Below are 19,602 nucleotides of genomic sequence, written 5' to 3'. Positions count from 1 at the left end.
AGAAAGATCCAAGAAAGATCTTAACACTTAGCCCTACTAGATCTCAAATTGTATTATAAAGCCGCAATCATCAAAACCACTTGGTACTGGCTAAGAAACAGAAGGGTAGACCAGTGGAATAGTCAAGTCAATGAATATAGCAATCTACTGTTTGATAAACCAAAGGACTCCAGCTTCTGGGATAAGAACTCACTATTCAACAAAAATTGCTGGTAAAACTGTATAATAATGTGGTGGAAACTAGGCACAGACCAATGCCTGATACCGTACGCAAGAATAAAGTCCAAATGGGTACATGATCTACGTATAAAGACTGATACTATAAACAAATTAGTGGAGCAAGGAATAGTGTATTTATCAGATTTATGGAGAAGGGAAGAATTTTTGACTAAACAAGAGATACAAAACATTATGAAGAGTAAAATGGACAATTTTGATTACATTAAATTGAAAAGTTTTTGCACAAACAAACCCAATGCAAACAAGATTAGGAGAGAAGCAGAAAACTGGGAAAGAAATTTTGCATCTAATGTCTATGATAAAGGCTTCATTTCTAAAATATATACAGAACTGAGTCAAACATACAAGAATAAAAGTCATTCCCCAATTGATAAATGGTCAGAGGATATGAACAGGCAGTTTTCAGAGGAAAAAATTAAAGCTATCTATAGTCATATGAAAAAATGCCCTAAATCACTATTGATTAGAGAGATGCAAATCAAAACAATTCTGAGATACCACATCACACCTATCAGATTGGCTAATATGACAAAACAGGATGATGATAAATGTTGGAGAAGATGTGGGAGAGTTGGAACACTAATTCATTGCTGGTGGAGCTATGAGTTGATCCAACCATTCTGGAGAGCAATTTGGAACTATGCCCAAAAGGCCACAAAAATGTGCATGCCCTTTGACCCAGCAATACCACTTCTAGAACTGTATCCCCAAGAGATCATAAATATGGGAAAGGGTCCCACATGTACAAAAATATTTATAGCAGCTCTCTTTGTGGTGGCCAAAAACTGGAAATCAAGGGGATACCCATCAACTGGGGAATAGCTGAATAAACTGTGGTATATGAATGTAATGCAATACTACTGTGCTATAAGAAATGATGAACAGGAAGACTTCAAAGAGGCCTAGAAAGATTTATATGAACTGATGCTTAGTGAAAGGAGCAGAACCAGGAGAACTTTGTACACAGCAACAACCACAATGTGTGAGGATTTTTTCTGGTAGAGTTAGAACTTCATTGCAATGCAAGGATTTAAAAAATTCCCAATGGTCTCTTAAGGCAAAATGCCTTCCACATCCAGAGAAAGAACTATGGAATTCAACTGCAGAATGTAGCAGATCATTTTCTTTTGTATTACGTTTTGATTTGTTTTATGATTTCTCCCATTCATTTTAATTCTTCTATGCAACATGACTAAGGTGAAAATGTATTTAATAGGAATGTATGTGCAGAACCTATATAAAATTGTATGCCACCTCAGGGAGGGAGGGGGGACCAAGAGGGAAGGGAAATGGGAAGGAGGGGAAGGGAGGGGAAAAAAAATCTAAGTTATATGGAAGTGATCATAGAACACTGAAAACAAATAAAATTTTAAAAAAAAGATCTTAACGTCACTAGTAACCAAGGTGGTATGGTTGCTGATCTACAGCCATTCTTCCTGAAGAATGAAGTCAATGCCTTACGAAGCATTGCTCACAATAAGGCCAGTAGGGGTGACAGAATTCTAGCTGAGTTATTTAAAATCCTAACAGATGATGCTGTTAAAGTGCTGAACTTAAAATTTGGAAAACACAACAATGGTCACTGGATTAGAAAAGACCAGTTTACATCCTAATACTCAAAATATAGAAAAAGCAAAGGATTCCAGAAAAAAACATCTACTTCTGCTTCACTGATTACAGTAAAATCTTTGACTGTGTGGATCACAACAAAATGTGGAAAGTCCTCAAAGAGATGGGGAGTACCAGATGATCTTACTTGTCTCCTAAGGAACCTGCACAATAAACAACAGTTAGAATAAACATGGAACAACTGATTAGTTTACAATGGGAAAAGGAATATGACAAGGCTGTATACTGTTGCCACATTTAACTTGTGTGCTGAGTACATCATGTGGAATGCTAGGCTAGATGAATAAAAAAGCTGGAATTCAGGTTGCTGGGAGAAATATCAACCATCTCAGATATGCAGACAATACCATTCTGATGGCAGAAAGTAAACAAGAACTAAAAAGCCTCTTGATGGAAGTGAAATATAAGAGTGTAAAAGCTGTCTCGAAGCTTAAAAATTTAAGACTAAGATCTTGAAAACCTGTCCCATCAATTCTTGGCAAATAGAGGGAGAAGAAACAGAAGTATGATCAGATTTTATATTCTTAGACTCAAAAATCACTGGAGATGGTAACTGCAGCCATGATATTAAAAGATTCTTTCTCCTTGGAAGGAAAGCTATGGGAAATCTGGACAACATACTAAAAAGCAGAGACATCACCTTGCCAACAAATGTCCAAATGGTCAAAGCCACAGTTTTTCTACTGGCAATATATGGCTGTAAGAGTTGGACTATAAGGAAAGCTGAGCACTGCTGAAATAATGCTTTTGAACTGTGGGGCTGGAGAAGAATTTTGAGACTCTCAGACAACGAGATCAAAAGAAATCAATTCAAACTATTCTTTGGAAGGACAAATGACAAAGCTGAAGCATAAATACGTTGGCCACATAATGAGAAGAAGGACTCATTGGAAAAGACCCTGATGTTGGGAAAAATTGAAGGCAAAAGAAGGGGTCAGCAGAGGATGAGGTGGCTAGATAGTGTCAAGAAAGCAAGAAATATGAGCTTGGACAGACTTTGGGAGACATAGGATCATGAAGAGTTGGACGTGACTAAATGACTGAACAACAACACAACAATAGTATGTACATATACATATATTAAATGTGCACATAACTACATATGTTCTATGGAATCTTTTAATTCAACCTCTAAATTCTACAGATAAGAAACTAGACCAAGAGATTAACTGTCTTGACCAACGTCACATAGCCAGTAAATAGCTTCTCAAGTTCCCAACCCCTTTTGAGCTTCCAAACATATAACAAAACCTGGCAATGTACTAGATAAACTTGGATAGGAGTCAGGAGATAAGCTCTTTGTCATGAAACAGGGCCAGAGACAGGAAAGGGGAGAAGGTGCCATACTGTACTTGAATTGCCCATAGCAACCCCATTGTAAAACTAGACTGAGGTAATTTATGGAAGAGTCAAAACATCTGTAGTGGAAAGTTCACTGGACTTGGAATTGAGAAGGCCTGGGTTCAAATCCATCATCATCATCACTAGCATTTTTTTGGTGTCTACTATGTGAGAGGCATTGTGCTAAGCACTTTACAAGTATCATCTTTTTTTATTCTCATAACTCAGAGAGGTAAATGCTACTATTATTTCTACTTTACAGTAGAGGAAACTAAGAGGCTAACTTGGTCACACAGCTAGTGTCTAAGTTGGATCTGAACTTGGGTCTTCCAGACTCCAGGCCCAGCACAACCCCCCTGCCTGACCCTTACAACCCTTCCTACCCATGTGACCTCGTCCAAGTCACTTAACTCTTCTAACATCAGTTTCTTCATCTGTCAAATGGAGATAATAATATATGTATATATATTACATATATACGATATAACTGTATCTTGCCAGCTTTGAAATGCTATATAAATGTGAACAATCAGGAGGACCTGAGTTTAAATCTGGCCTCAGACACTTGCCAGTTGTCTGACTCTGGGCAAGTCATTCAAACCCAATTGTCTAAAAAAAAAAAAAAATGTATTACCTCCGCCACAAACTAACTGTGTAACCAGGGGTGAGCCCAACCTCTCTGAACCTCAAGTACTTCATTTAAAAATGAAGTAGTTGAGACTCTATGATCTCTAAGCTCCTTTCTATCCATGATTCTTTAGATCTGAAATGACATTAGTGCCTAGCACTGCCCCTGGCATGGAGTAGGCAGTTAGTAAATGCTTGTCCTCTTAGCATCTACTGTTAAAGAACTGGCTTCCATCCTGTGCTGCTCTGTGTCCAAGACAAGGCTCTCCAATGTCCATAATAGTGCAGACTGCGACAATTTCATCTGCAAAAGAGATTTCAAATCTCATTGGGCATAGATGCAAGCTAAGATAAGCTTCTGAGAGCAGAACATTGCCAGAATGGTATTAACCCTCCTTGGTCCCTCCAGCCCAAACTCTTACTTTCCCCTCTAATTCCTTCAGGTGTAATCTGGGAGCGATTGCAGGTCAGTGGTGGTCTCTGCTAATCAGCAAGAGATGGTCACTTTGTTCAGAGTTAGACCCCAAACAATCTTCCTGAAATGGTAATTAGTCACACTGGCTGCTTCCCCAAGAAGCTGTCTATGGAGTGAAAACCAACCTGTCTGGCCGACGGTGCTGGAATAACAAAGCTTGACTGGGATTCTTTACAGTACGTTCATGCTCTATTCATCACTATTTCAGAGCTGTTAGGGATCAGAGTCAAGCCTTCAGTTTAGAAAATAGGAAACTGGGGCTCAGGGAAGGGAGTAATTTGACCCTACACTGTCAATTCAAAGAGTCCAGAACAGAACTGAGACAAGAGCCTGGATCCTTGGCCCCCAGAGCAGGTCTCTTACTCCTATTCCATGGGAGAGCAAGTCCTATTCTCAGCAGTCATCTTAGCCTGTTGTGTATTGGGCTCAATAATATAACTAGAAAGTCTTGCAGTTATTTGTGCTTGTAAACCATTCTTACAGTATCCAGTGTTTTCCCTTTTCTTGTAATTTCATGTATTCAACTCTCTGAGACTCAGATAACTCTTTAAGGTTAATTTAGTAGTCTAGCAAAGGTTGGAGATCTGCTTTGGGGCTCCATCAATGAAACTGTAGCTACTTGATGTGTTTGTATATTAATTTCTCATCTTTCAATTTTCTAACAGAACTGTTGCTATTTTTGGTAAACTTCTTTTATTCAGGTCAAACTCTAGGTCTGGTTATTTTGGGCATGAGCAACCTTCTCAAGAAAATGTTACTTTTCCATGAAGACTTGGTATTTTAGAACTGTGCATTTGGGATAGGGTGGAGGTTGACTCTCAAGTAACTCACCAGCAAATATCAGTGTATTGATTCTAATGTCAATGTTTTTAAGATCACAAGAAAATTTGTTACTATTAGATTCTTACTGGATTGACAGTGCTTGGCACACAGTAGGTACTAAGTGAACTGACTGATTGTCCAATGACCATGGGTATTTATAGCTATTGATGGAAGGTCTCCAAGGTCCACAGCATAAAAGAATGATTAAAAATTCATTAATAATGCTCTGGTGTTTACTTCTACTATCAAAGTGCTTCATTTTCCAAATTCTTTTCCTGCCTTGTATTATGACCTTAAAATATTTATAGGATTATGGACATTGGAGCAGGAAAAGAACTTGAAGATGGTCAGGTCCAAACTCCTAACATTTTACACACTTAAAAACTGAGAAATGACTGTTTTATAACAGCAGAGCTAAATGTATATTGGACTTCATATGTAGTTCAAATATCTATGTGTGTGTTTATGTGTGCACGTGTATATGCATATTTATATATATACATGTATATGAACAGATACATGTAGAAATGCAAACATAATTTTCATTAATTAATGGTCTTGAATAAAGACATTAACCATTCCTTAATAATATTCGTTTTGATGGCTAATATGGAAATATGCTTTGCATTTTACATGTATAATTATCTTGATGGATGGGGGAGGGACTGGAGGAAGGGAGAGCATTTGCAACTCAAAAAAATGTTTTTAATGTTTAAAATAAATAAATTATTTTTAAAAATAGTTTTGACAAGTATTCCACATCAACTGACTGACTACCTACTCTGCAAATGATACTGTCATTATTTATGCAATATTCCATATATTATTTCATTTAAGTGACAACTCTAAGGTAGGTGAGAATAGCATTATTCTCACTTTTCAGATATGGAAACTGACAGTCATTGTAGCAAGGTGAATAGGATGCTACTCTTGGACGCAGGAAGGTCAGGTTCCAATACTATTTCAGACGTTTACTGGGTATATGGTGTTGGGCAAGACACAATTTTTCTGATCCTCAGTTTCTCATCGGTAAAGTCAGAGTCATATTAGTATCCCATGTCAGACAGTTTGTAAGGATCAAATGAGATAATATGTGCAAATTGTAAGGTGCTTTATAAAATGAGTTATTATTATTATTAATACAAATATGCTATGTTTGAGTAAAAGACCCAATTATTAGGTAATGTTCAAAACTGGGAAAGATAATAAGTGAACTGAATTTCTGCTTGTGTACTGAAGCTCTCCTACCAAACTTACTAGTGACTAGAAATTATAAGATGTAAAATGATGGTCTCTGCCGTAAAGGAAATTACAGTCTCGTTGGAGAGGATAAGATAGGTAGAAAGTGATAGGGTCAAAGGAAGTAGCTAGTCAAAGTTGTATTAAAAAAAATTAAAGAGGAAGAAATCATTTTCCACTCGGGGTACTAGAAAGGCTTCTGGGCCTTAAAGGCTGAGAAGAATTTTAATAGCCATAGGTCTAACAGAACTTTGATTCAGGCATGGGGAACAACCTGTATCATTGCTCAGAGAGGAGAAAGTACAAGAGAAGATCCAGTATCAGTGAGGAATCCAGTTTTTCTAGAACATAGTTGCAGCAAAGAACGTCCTAAGATAAAGTCATTTGGAGCCAAATGGTATAGGGCCAACCTAAGTAAGAAACTTTGCTCAGACCCCATCTGCAGAAAGTTCTGTTTCCAGTTCTGTGGACCACAGTTTTATAATTCATTATTTATTTAATATCTTTTCTTTTTACATTTTTGAGTTCCAAATTCTTTCCCTCCCTTCCTACCCCCTCCCACCTACTGAGAAGAAAAGCAATATATCAATTATACATGTTAAAACCATACAAAATGTATTTCTATATTAGCCATATTTTTTTTTAAAGTGAGAAAATGATACTTCAATTTGCTCTCATGGTTCATCAGTTCTGTCTGTGGAGGAGGATAGCATTTTTTCATCATGAGTCCTTTGGAATTCTCTTGGATCATTTTTTGATCAAAGTAGCCAAGTTTTTCACAGCTGATCATCATTACAACATTGCTGTTACTGTGCATAATGACTCGGTTCATCTCACTTCACTTTGTATCAGTTCATATAGGTTTTGCCATAACTTTCTGAAATTATCCCCTTCATCATTTTTGTATCACAAAAATACTTCATCACAAACATATGCCACAACTTGTTCAGCCATTCCCTAACTGATGAGCATTCCCTCAGTTTCCAATTCTTTGCCACCAAAAAAAGAGCTGCTATAAGCATTTTTGTATATATAAGGTCCTTTTCCTTTTTTTTTTTTAATCTCAGAGATACAGAGCTAGGAGTGGTATTTCTGGGTAAAAAAGATATGCACAGTTTTATAGCCCTTTGGGCATAGTTCCACATGTTTTCCAAAATGGTTGGACCAGCTCACAATTCTCTCAACAGTTCTTTAGAGTAAAAATTTTTCCATCATCTCCTCTAGCATTTGTTGTTTCTTATAGGTGTGAAGTGGTACCTCAGAGCTGTTTTTATTTCCATTTCTCTAATCAATAGTTATTTAAAGTATTTTTTCACAAGACTATCAATAGCTTTGATTTCTTCTGAAAACAGCCTATTCATATCCTTTCACCATTTATCAGTTGGGGAGTGGCTATTTTTATAAATTTGACTCTATAGATTTGAGAAATTAGGTCTTTATCAGAGAAACTTGTTGTAGAAATTTTTGATATTACTTCATTGTCTATGGTACCTTTTAACAAAATGTAATTTCCCTGATTATTTCTTTTAATTAGGTCTCTTTTTGCTTTTGCTTTGTCTGACATCATGATCGCTATCCCTGCCTTACACAGTTTTAAAAGGATATAGATAAGTTCCAGCATAGATAAGCTGGAACATACCCAGAGGAAGTCAACCAGAACAATGAAGGATACTGAGTCCATGTCATAATAGGATCAGTTGAAGATACCAAACATGTTTCACCTCAACCAAGAAAAATGAGTAGAAATTATCCAAAGGCAAATTCAGGCAGAATGTCAGAAGAAACTCAACAAACAGAGCTCTCTGAAAGTGGAACAGACTGCCTTCCAGAAGTGATGAGCTCCCTGTTATTAAGTGTTCAAGCAAAGGTAGATGACCATTTGTTGGGTCTGATACAGTAGGAATTCCTAGTTTAGTATATAGTTTGGACTAGAGAGTCACTGAGGTCTCTTCCAATTCTAAAAAATCTGTGAGTCAGTGATTCGGTAGGGAATAAGCATCTGTATATACTATGTGCCAGGCACCTAAGTGCTTTTTATAAATATTACCTCATCTAGTTCTCACAATAACCTTGCGAAGTAGGTGCTATTATTATGCCCATTTTACAGGTGAGGTAACAGAGGCAGAGAGAGTTAAGTGACTTACCCAAGGTCACACAACTAGTAAGAATCTGAAGTTAGACTCCAGGCCCAGAGCTCTATCCACTCCACCAGCAGCTGCCCCCTAATGTACTAACCAGTAAATTATGCTAGCAACAGAAGACAGTCACTAAAAGACTTTGAGTAGAAATCATCTAAGAAGCAACAGAAGGGACAGGAGAAGACGCACTGGATTTAGGATCAGAAAACCCGTGTTTGAATCCTGATTCTCCCAGCTACTATGTGTCCTCTGCAACTCACTCATCTTTTCTCGGCCTAGGTCTCCTCATTGACAAAATAAGGTGCTTGACTAGATCGACGGCCTCCAAGGCCTCTGTCAGCTCTAAATTCTACATATTATGAAAGCATATTAGGAAGAGAAAAATGACAGCTGTGAGAAGAATAGGGTAAGGAGACCAATGATGGGCTATTCTCATGGCCAGGAGAAAGGTGAAGAGTGCCTGAATGAGGAAGGTGAAGGATGGAAATAAAAGAACAGGGAGAATCCACAGGCTCTCGCAACTGACTGGAGGAGTGGAGGATGAGGAAAGAATGAGGGCAGACTCAAAGACAGTTTGGATCTTTCTAAAACAAAAGTAACCCCTTGGGTTCTACCAATCATACTTTCAGATTCACTATATCAGGTGCTTCCTTCTGACAGAAAAGACCCCAGTTGCTGAGAATCAGGAAAGGGACAGCTACCTAGAGCAAGGAAGAAGATGAAAGGAGAAGTATTGACAAGCTTGAGAAAAGCCAAGGAAGGAAGGCTAACCTCCCAAGGCCCCTCTCGCTTAGTCTCAAACTTCACTGTTCTTTGCGACAATCTCAAGTCCTCTCAACTTCTCACAGGTAGGAAGGCCATCCTGAAAACACCAGCCTAGGAAATCCCATTTTTACCTCTTTCCTTTTCCTCTCCTTCTTGTCTTCAAATTTCTACTTTAGAATAAAACTTTCTGTAAGCCCTAAGTCCCTTTTCCCTAGAACTACATACAGGAATTTTGTCCTAAGAGAGACACAGAAATAGTTATTGGCACATAAAAATGGAAGTTGCTGGAGAAAGGCATGTTTAGTTAAAGTCTAAGTGTCCATCTGTAAGCAAAGGAATGCCCTCGAGTGTCCCAAGATCCATGGGGCTCTGCTTTCCTCTAAGTCTGCACTCAGTGTTGGAAAAAAATTTTTTTGTCATATGAAAACAGCCCAACTTAGAGCTGTACAATCATGAGATGTTAGCACTGAAGGGGAACTGAGAGATCCTCTAGTCTAACCCCCTCATTTTCTTGCTAAAGAAACTGAAACCCAGAAAGGTAAGTAATGGTGAGCCAGGACAAGTCTCTCTCCTAGTCTAGCTCCCTTCAAAGAAGCTTTAGTAACAGTAATGTATATTATTATACCTATATGTGACTTTACCATCAGATCCCAGTGAGGTATGTCATCACAGCTAGATGTGAAGTCACTGAATGGGAAAGAGAGTAACATTTTCCAAGAGGGAAAAGATCACCAGCAATTCTGTAACAGTATACTGTGAAATGGTAAAGAAGTTACTGGCTGAGTATTAATGGCATGATGTTGAGAAGGCTTTTCTGTTCAATTTTCTCTGAGGCATTTCTTTCTTTTACAAGAAGGAGAGCTAGATCATAGCGGTGGCAGGGATAAAAAGAAGAGATATCAAGAAAGTGGCTTGCTATTGGAGTACAGCTGCCTTGCTGAAACAGACTAAAAGGTCAATTGATATATGCTGTAGGGAAAAGAAAACTGATTAGACCCTGCCAGTAAGACCCTGCCAGTACTGCCAATAAACTGCCAGTAGCAATCTTCAGAAAACTAAGTTAACTTTTTCAGGCTTCAGACTTCTCACCTAGAAAAAAAGAGAGAATTTGGCTAATGTGATAGCACTTAAATGTGCATTATCCTATTGGATCCTCAAAAATACCCCATGAAAATAAGAGCTACAAGCATTATATTTTTCCCATTTTACAGATGAGAACACTGAGGCTAAAAGAGGTTAATGACTTAGAATTTTTGAATCCAGTTTCATAAAAACTTGGCAAGACTTACATGAACTGATACAAACTAAAGTGAGCAAAACCAGGAGAACATTGTACATAGTACAGCAACATTGACGATCAGCTAAGAGTGATTTAGCTCTTCTCAGCAATACAGTGATCCATGACAATTCCAAAGGACCCATGATGGAAAATACAATCCACATCCAGAGAAAGAGCTGATGGAATCTGAATGCAGATCAAAATATGCCATTTTCACTTTATTTTTTGTGCTTTTCTTTTATAACATGACTAATATGAAAATGTTTTACATGATTGTATATATATAAAACCTACACCAAATTGCTTACTGTTTTGAGGAGGGAGGAGGGAAAGGAGAAAGTGAGAAAATTTGGAACTCAAAATTTTAAATGAATGTTTAAAATTTCCATGTAACTGGAAAAAATAAAATACTATTTTAAAAAAAGATTTTGAATCCAGCTCTTCCGGACTGGTCTAACATTAATTACTACACTACATCCCTCAAAATAATCTCTAAGCTCCCTTCAAGCTCTAAATCCTATGAATCTATTTTTTTTCCAAAAATTGAACGTCTATACACCCCATTTTCTATCTCTGCTTGACAGGTTTAAGGAAATGAATTGATGACTTCTAGACAATGGAGCAGCCTCCAACTACTGTGAGTTCTTCAGAGCACACATCAGATGCCCAGATACAGGTGAATGAGTCCTTCTTGAAATCACCATCAACAGATATCTCAACCTATGTTTCTCTGCTTATCTCCATACTGGGAACAACTGGCAATGGACTTCTCATCTGGTATCTCATCTTGCACTTCAAGAAGAACTCTTTTACTGTCTACATCCTCCACCTCTCAATGGCTGACTTAACTTTCCTATTTTTGTACTTCTACCAATACTATAGTTCACATAGTTTATTCCAAGAATGACTCAACCACATTACAATTATTTGACTTCATCTTCTGTGTGCTGATTCTGTTTGGCTACAACACTGGCCTCTACCTCCTGACGGCTATCAGTGTGGAAAGGTGTCTTTCAGTCCTTTATCCCATTTGGTACCAATGCCAAAGCCCAAAGCACCAATCTGCTGCAGTCTGCATCTTGCTGTGGATGCTCTCCATTTTTGTGACCTGGTTAGAAGGCTTTTTCTGTTTCCAGGGTATACATCCCAGGTTCCCCATGAGACCATGTGCTGTTGTGAAAGTATTTTTGCTTATCTTGAACTTCCTCGTGTTTGCCCCTCTCATGGTCTTCTCGAGCTTGACCCTCTTCATCAAGGTGTTCTGTAACCAGAAACACCGCCAACCAGCCAAGCTTTACATCGTCATCATCACCACGGTCATTCTGTTCCTTCTTTTTGCTATGCCTTTGAGAGTCTTGCTGATATTATTTGATTTCCAGAATGAAAACTATGAATTTCTATATTTATTCTATATTCTATATTATTCTATATATATATTCTATATTATATAATATTTACATATTTGAATTTATTATCTTGCTTTAATAGTACCATCAATCCAATTGTCTATCTAGTGGTTGGTCAGGTCAGAGAGCAAAGATCCAAGAAGACCTTGAAAGAAACATTGCAAAGGATCTTTGAGGATAAGCCATGCTCCCGTGAGAGAGAGAAAAGAAGGCACTCTAATTTCAATGCCATCCAATGGGAGCATCATTAAACAAACAAAAGTTCTGAAAATAAATTATCAACCAGTATTAAATAGATTAGTGCCTACCTTGTTCATAAAAGTGTTTTGTACAAACCACTTACAAAAGTGATTTCCTTAAGCACAGATATGATCATGTCACTCCCCTACTCAATAAACTCCAATGGTTCTATTGCTTTTAAGATCATAAAAATACAAACTCTACTGTTTAGCTTTTGAAACTCTTAATAACCTGGCTCCAACTTGTTTTTCCAAACTTATTAGATGATACTTTCTTCCTAAATGTGGAACACTGGATTGAGTCCTGGACCTGGAGTCAGGAAGACTGATCTTCCTGAGTTCTAAATCTGGCTTCAGACACTTAGTAGGTATGTGACCCCAGGCAAGTCACTTAATCGTGTTTCTCATCTGTACAATGAGCAGGAGAAAGAAATGGCAAACCACTCTGGTAGCTTTACCAAGAAAACCTCGAATGGGGTCACGAAGAGTCAGACACTACTGAAACAACTAAACAACAACACCTGCATTCTGTGATCCAGCTAAACCTTGCCTTCACTTTGTTCCTCACACATGGCCCTTTACTGTACATCTCTGCAGTTTTGCAGCAGTCAGCCCCCTTTTCTGAAATGTATTCCTTTTCACCTTTGTCTCATGGAATCCCTCACTCCCTTCGAGACCCAGCTCAATCACCATTTTCTTCATGAAGCCTTTCCTGATGCCACTCCCTAATCCCCAACTTCTAGTGCCTTCCCTCCCAATATACCTTGTATTTAACCACTTTGTACTTGTGTTTATTCTCTTTATGTTTTCCTGTACAGGGGACAGGGATGGGTACTACCCCTATGATTTCCATGGGGTGAGGAATTCTTAGAAATTCCCTCTGCCAATGCAAGTTGGCATTTTTTCTGAAGTTTAAAGTCTTTAAAGTTGTTCAGTACTTTAAGAGGTAAAGTGACTCGTCCTGGTCCCATAGCCAGGATGAGGAAGAGGCTGCGCTTGAATGAGCATATTCTTGGCTTCCAGGTTGTTATTGCTGTCCACCACACAAAGCTGCTTCTCTTTTTATCCTGAAAATACCTAATACAAGTCTGGGTTGTCTTCTGCTAGAATACGAGCTCTTTGAAAGTCGGGATCATTTCACTCACTGTATGTGTCTCCACAACACCTAGCATAGGTTTGGCACACTTGTTGTTCATTTGTTTCAGTCACATCTGACTCTTTGTGAGCCCATTTGGGGTTTTCCTGGCAAAGGCACTGGAGTGGCTTACCATTTCCTTCTCCAGGTGTTGCATATAGTAGGCACTTAATAAATGTTGGGTGGATAAAATAAGATCACATTTGTGAAGTGCCTTACAAACTTAAAAGCACAATATAAACACTAGCTTCAAGTACTATTACTACGCATGGTGGAGTGAGCAGAGTGTCCACTGCACAAGACAACAAATATACAAGGACAGCATTGGGGAAAAAAACAACTGTGGAAGGCTAAAGAACTCTGATCAAAGGATTGACACAGAAGACCTGGAATGAAGCACGTTAGCCACCTCCTGAGAGAGGGCTGATAGACACAAAAACACAGCAACAAACGTGATCAGAAATGGACACTAGAGAGATTTGTTTTGCTTAACCGCGTATATTTGTCACAAAGGTTTCTTGTTTCTTTTCTTGTTCTCGGTTACCTAGGAAAGGGCACAGTATAAGAGAGAGGAGGGAATGGCAATAGTGAGACTAACAGAAAGAAAGCACTTATAACATTTTTAATGCACAAAGGAGAACAGAAGGAAGTTCAGCAGGAAACACAGACAAGCGGGACAGTTTTGAAATTAATACAGAGAATTCATTATATATATGCATATATATATAAAGCAAGCAAAGTGAAATGAAAGTTTCATAAAGGATCTTCTTTTTGAGTTCTGCTGTATATATGAAAATGTTCTTCTTCTTTGGTGTTTAAGTTCAACATTTTAAAAATATTTTTTAAAAAGTCAAAGGTTATTAGAAAAGGAGTCTGATCCCCTCTTCTATATGGTCAGGCTTCTCAAGAACTGAACCTAGTCTGGACTACATATGTGGGTCCAGTGAAAGGGCTGCCTTATAGTGGAGAGAGAATAAATCATGTCCCAGCCCTGTGGATCCAACAGTTGTTCTCAATGGTCCATATTTGTGGTATGCACATATATATGTATGTGTGTATATACACACACACCTATATGCATATATGCATACATGCATGTATATATGTGCAGATATATACACGTGCATCTGTGTCCATTCATGTATGCATGGGCATATATACATATGTGCCTATGCACATGTGTCTATAAACATATACACATTAGTGTGTGTGCAGATATAAGGTACTACTATCTTTAATATGTGAGCAGTTTGGTTGCCCAAAAGAGCAGATAATGAATTTTTACATAAATAAAAAGGATTAAATCACTTCATAAAGAATGTAAGGTGATGTTTCTTTCACATCAAGAGACTGGTATCTGAAGGAGACAGAAAAAGAACATCAAAATATTCTAAAATACAACTGTGAAGAAATACAGTTTTCAAAGACATAAAATGCTAAGAGCACTACTTTGAGGACTGAGAAGTTTCTGCCTTTGATTGCTCAGGACCAAATTACCAAAGTGGCCATCTCCACACTGTGCACCATTTACCACCACAAACCTCCTTTATGTGCTGTCTTCCTCCATTATTATGTAAGCTCCTTGAGATCAGATATTTATCTATATTTGTGTTCCTAGCACTTAACAGTATCTAGCATATAGTTAGATATAGATAGTATCTAGCATATCTTAATAAATTATCTATCCACCTGTCTATCTTCCTGTCTTGTCTATCTACCTATTTTTTGTTGTGGCTATTCAGTTATTTTAATCATGTCTAACTCTTCACGAACTTAATTCAGGTTTTCTTAGCAAAGAAAACCTGGAATAATTTATCATTTCCTTCTCCAGCTCATTTTACAGATAAGGAAACTGAAGCAAACAGAGTTAAGTGACTTGCTCACAGCCACACAACCAGTAAGTGTCTGAGGCCAAATTTGGACTTAGATCTTCCTGACTCCAGACCTGGAGCTCTAACCACTGCACCACCCAGCTGCCCTGTCTATCTACCTCTCTATATGCTTGTCTAGCTAGCTACCTGTCTGTCTTCACATTTTGGTCCTTTTTGAGAACGAAGTACAACAATCAACTATAAAATGTCTTAGGTTATACTACTGAAGAACTGCCTTTTTGTTAATTTCACTTAAATTTAACCATCCAAGTTTTTCAAAGTCATTCTAGGTAGTCATTCTATGTCCTGCCTACTTATACTGACTTTTTTTCCAAAGCAATAGTTGTGCCCCATAGAGTGGAGGTGGAAGACTTTTTGAGAAGGGGGGAAAAGCAAATGATGCCAGCTTCTCCCCTATGACCAGCTGTTTCCAATCCAAGGCCCCCTGATGACCAGAACAACACAAACCACTAGAATTTCAGCTGCAAAAGAGATTTCAAATCTCACTGAACAGAGATACCAGGAGGGTTGCCAGATTTGATATAAGCTGAGAAAGGCTTCAAAAACCTTCCCTAGTCATTCCATTTTAAGTTCCTGCTTCCATATGTTAGCTCTATCAGGTGCACTTTTGGGTGATACTGTCTGAAGAGTGAATGAGCACTCTGTCCATCTGCCAGTATAAACCACCTATCTAAACTGACAATTATTCAGTTACACTGGCATCCCCTCCCCACCAAGAAGCTATCTGCGGAGAGAAAAGCAAGTGGTTGGAGGATAATGCAAGACTGGACAAGATTTTCGACAGTAAATTTACATTATGTTCATCACTATTTCAGAACAAAAAAGGGACCTGAGATCTCCCTCTAAATTTACTCCGAGGAGTAAGAGGCTAAGGGAAACGGGGCAGGGGAAAAGAGAGATGCGTGTGAAGTGTTTTACCCAACCAATGTCAAGGAGAGACAGAGTTAGGACAAGAGCAGAGTCTCTTGTTTCTCCCGCCAAGGTTCTCATTTCTCTCCCATGGGAATACTCTTACCTTACCCTTACCATAAAGAAGCTTCTTTACTGCCTTGTCAATGACGCAGCTACTGACTTCTTGAGTTTGTTTATGTGTATCAACTTCCTCTTCCTAGGATGTTGGTATTGTGTCGATTACCTCCCTTTTCCCACCTATAATTTCATTTCTTCAATGTTCTAAAGCTTAGCTGCTAAGTTAGAAAACGATTAGGATCTACTTTGGGGCTCCACTTATCCTTGATGGGTTGGCATATTAATTGAATGTCTTACTTTTCATTTTTCTCACTGACTGATATGGTTGCCCTTGTAAGCTCCTCTTACTTAGTGCACCGTAGAAGTCTGTTTACACTAGGCTACATAAGCAAACTTCTCAGTCAGCCAATAAGCATGTATTAAGTGCCTATCACATGCCTGGCATTGTGCTAAATTCTAGAGATACAATGAAAGGCAAAAGACAGTTCCTGCCCTCAAGAAGTTCACAATTCTCAAGGAAATATTATTTCCCATAAAACTGTAATATTTCAAAAATATCCATTTAGAATTTGCATTCCAAGTAAAGCATAACAGACATATATCAACATGCTGATTCCAATAACAAAATGTGTAAAGGTATAAGAAAATGTATTACTATTAGATTCCCACTAGATTAATAGTGCTTCGCATGTACTAAGTGCTTAATGAATGCTTGTTGACTAATTAATTGACCATTGACACTGGGTGATTATAACTATAGATGGAGGTGCTTTGAGGTACCCAGAAGGGGGGAAAAATCCACAATTAAAAGTTCTCTGTGCTTTTGTGCTCCCTATCCCTGCCTACTGAAATCCTTTTCTGCCCTCAAGGCACTAATTTTTGCAATTAATCATGCTTTTATGTTCTCTCCTATTGTCAATTTTCTTTCAAAATCCTCTGCATAATATCCCCTAAGGTATTACTTATATTTATGGAATCATGGAAAGTGGACCTGGAAGGGACCTTAGAATTTTTTTTACTTCAACCCCCTAATTTTACAAATTTTACAAATTTAAGGGAGACCCAGGGAGGCTAAGGGACTTGCCCCAAGTCAAAGTTGTACCAGATCCTTTGGGACTCCATGGTGGGAACTGCAGATAACTGACATGCTGGTCTAGTCATTTCACTTCTTATTTTTCAGCTCCCTAACTATATTGTTGCTCCATGAATCTCCTCTTACTCAACACATCCTCTCAAATCTATTTTATTTGGGGCAAGTTATGAGCAACCTTCCTAAGAATATTTTCACTTCTCACAAAGCCTTTCCATTTTTAAAATCTCCATTTGGGCAGGGGGAGTTGTATCTCCAGTAAATACAATAAATATGAATATGTTGAATATATTTCACTTTTCTAACATGGCCATCTTTTTTTCTACAAAATCCCAAGAATCATTCAGTCTCCTTTCCTTTCCATCCCCACCAGCCAGGGCTTCTGTCTAAACATCTCTCTTCTCTACTGCAGAATGGAACTATAAATTCGATTCATTTATTAAATTAAGAGCAAGCTTCTTAAAACACCCTAAGAAAGATAGGATGAAATCAGGCAGATCCTGCCCTCAATGAACTTAAAATCTATTAGGGGAATGTAGCCTTTGAGAGTTTTACTGATGTTATTTGACCTCCAGAATGAAAACTATGTTTTTATCAATATTATTTCTACATTTGAATTTTTATCTTGTATTAACAGTACCAGTAATCTGATTGTCTATTTGGTGAGTGTTTGGTTCAGGAGGTGGGGAGCAAGAAAGTCCTTGAAAGACACAATGCAAAAGGTCTTTGAGGATATCCCATGTCACGTGACAGAAAAAAACCTGGTCCCCCCTAAATCAGTGCCACACCTAAGCACGCTGTCTTTTGTATTAAACATCAGCAACCTAGAAAATAGATTCTCAGTGAGGCAAAGAAAGGCTTGCCGCCCATCTATGCAGACAATTATAAAAATTTTTTCGCACCTCTTAGGGAAAGGACAGGCTTACAAAAGTATCGTAAACATACGTCCTCATGAGGCCGTCCTTAGTGCTTCTAATCCATTCCACTCACCATCTTCTAATCCTGTCCTCTATAACAGATAACTGGGAAATAGTTTTACTTATTTTCAAAAAGTCCTGAATCTACCACTTACCCTACCCACCAAACAACATTGTCTCATAAATGATTAAGCTCCTAACTAGCATTTAAAAATGACTGATGATTGACAGGATGATCTTTAAGGTCCCTTCTAGCACTAAATCCAGTTAATATATGATTTAATAATTAAATAGCTTTAAATACATTCTATATGGACACTATTTTCTATCTCCGCTGGCAGGTGTGATAAGGAGAATTGATGGTTTCTAGATAATGGTGCTGTCCTCAACCAGCAGACCTTCTATGGAATCTACACCAGATGCCCCAAGCCATAGGTCTTTTCTTAATTTACAATCAGCTGTAATTATCTCAATTTATGTTTCTGCTCATCACCCTGCTGGGAACAGCTCGCAATGGACTTGTCATCTGGTTTCTCTTCTACTTCAAGAAGAATCCTTTTACTGTTTATATCCTACACCTCTCAATTGCCAATCTGACTTTCCTTCTTTGTACATCTACTGTAAATACAGGAATAATAATTTCCTACAATTTTAATATTCAATCATTTGGGCTACAGTTATTTCTGATTATTTTTTATGCGCTGATTCTGTTTGGCTACAACACTGGCCTCTTCCTCCTGACAGCCATCAGTGTAGAGAGGTGTCTCTCAGTCCTTTACCCCATTTGGTAAAAATGCTAGTGCCTGAAGCACCAATCTGCAATCATCTGTACCTTGCTGTGGGAGCTCTCTGTGTTTGTGAGCTGGTTAGAATGTTTCTTGTGCTTGTGGGCAGCAGAGCCCAGATTCCCTTTTAGATCATGCATGGTTGTGGAAATATTTTTGCTTATCTTCAACTTCCTCGTGTTTGCCCCTCTCATGGTCTTCTCCAACTTGATCCTCTTCATCAAGGTCTTCTGTAACCAACTAGACAAGATTTACATCATCATCATCATCACCACAGTCCTTCTATTCCTTTTCTGTGCTATGCCCTCAAGAGTCTTGATGTATAATTTTGAAGATGAAAACTGTGAGTCTCTGAGATTGTTACATCCATATTTGAACATATTATCTTTTATCAATAGTACCGTCAACCCAATTCTCTACTTGGTGGTTGGTTGGTCAGATCAGGAGAAAGAGAACAAAGTCTTTGAAAGATACATTGCAAAGGGTCTTTGAGGATAAGCCACACCCAAGAATGAGATCATAGGCTCCAAGGGTTACTCCAAATTCAGTGCCCCTCACTGGAAACAAATCTTATTCTGTATTAAACTAAGATTACCTAGAAAGTATATTCTCAG

At 38.1% G+C, this 19,602-nt stretch overlaps 2 protein-coding genes and 1 pseudogene across 3 annotated transcripts in view; 2 read left to right on the top strand and 1 right to left on the bottom strand.

Annotated features, from left to right (window-relative positions):
- The window catches only part of LOC140527135 (proto-oncogene Mas), an 83,297-nt gene that overhangs the window by 38,776 nt on the left and 24,919 nt on the right, over nucleotides 1–19,602 (bottom strand). The gene's annotated exons all lie outside the window — the stretch shown is intronic.
- LOC140522957 (mas-related G-protein coupled receptor member H-like) lies at nucleotides 11,172–13,060 on the top strand. Its single transcript, XM_072638098.1, is given in 3 exon segments — nucleotides 11,172–11,411; nucleotides 11,413–11,871; nucleotides 13,019–13,060. Coding segments are annotated over 3 exon segments (741 nt in total).
- LOC140523867 (mas-related G-protein coupled receptor member H-like) lies at nucleotides 18,577–19,511 on the top strand (annotated as a pseudogene).

This window comes from Notamacropus eugenii, chromosome 2 (assembly GCF_028372415.1).
Source record: "Notamacropus eugenii isolate mMacEug1 chromosome 2, mMacEug1.pri_v2, whole genome shotgun sequence".
NCBI lineage: Eukaryota > Metazoa > Chordata > Mammalia > Diprotodontia > Macropodidae > Notamacropus > Notamacropus eugenii.
Note: the sequence above shows the minus strand (reverse complement) of the source record. Positions and strands in the feature narration are given on the sequence as shown.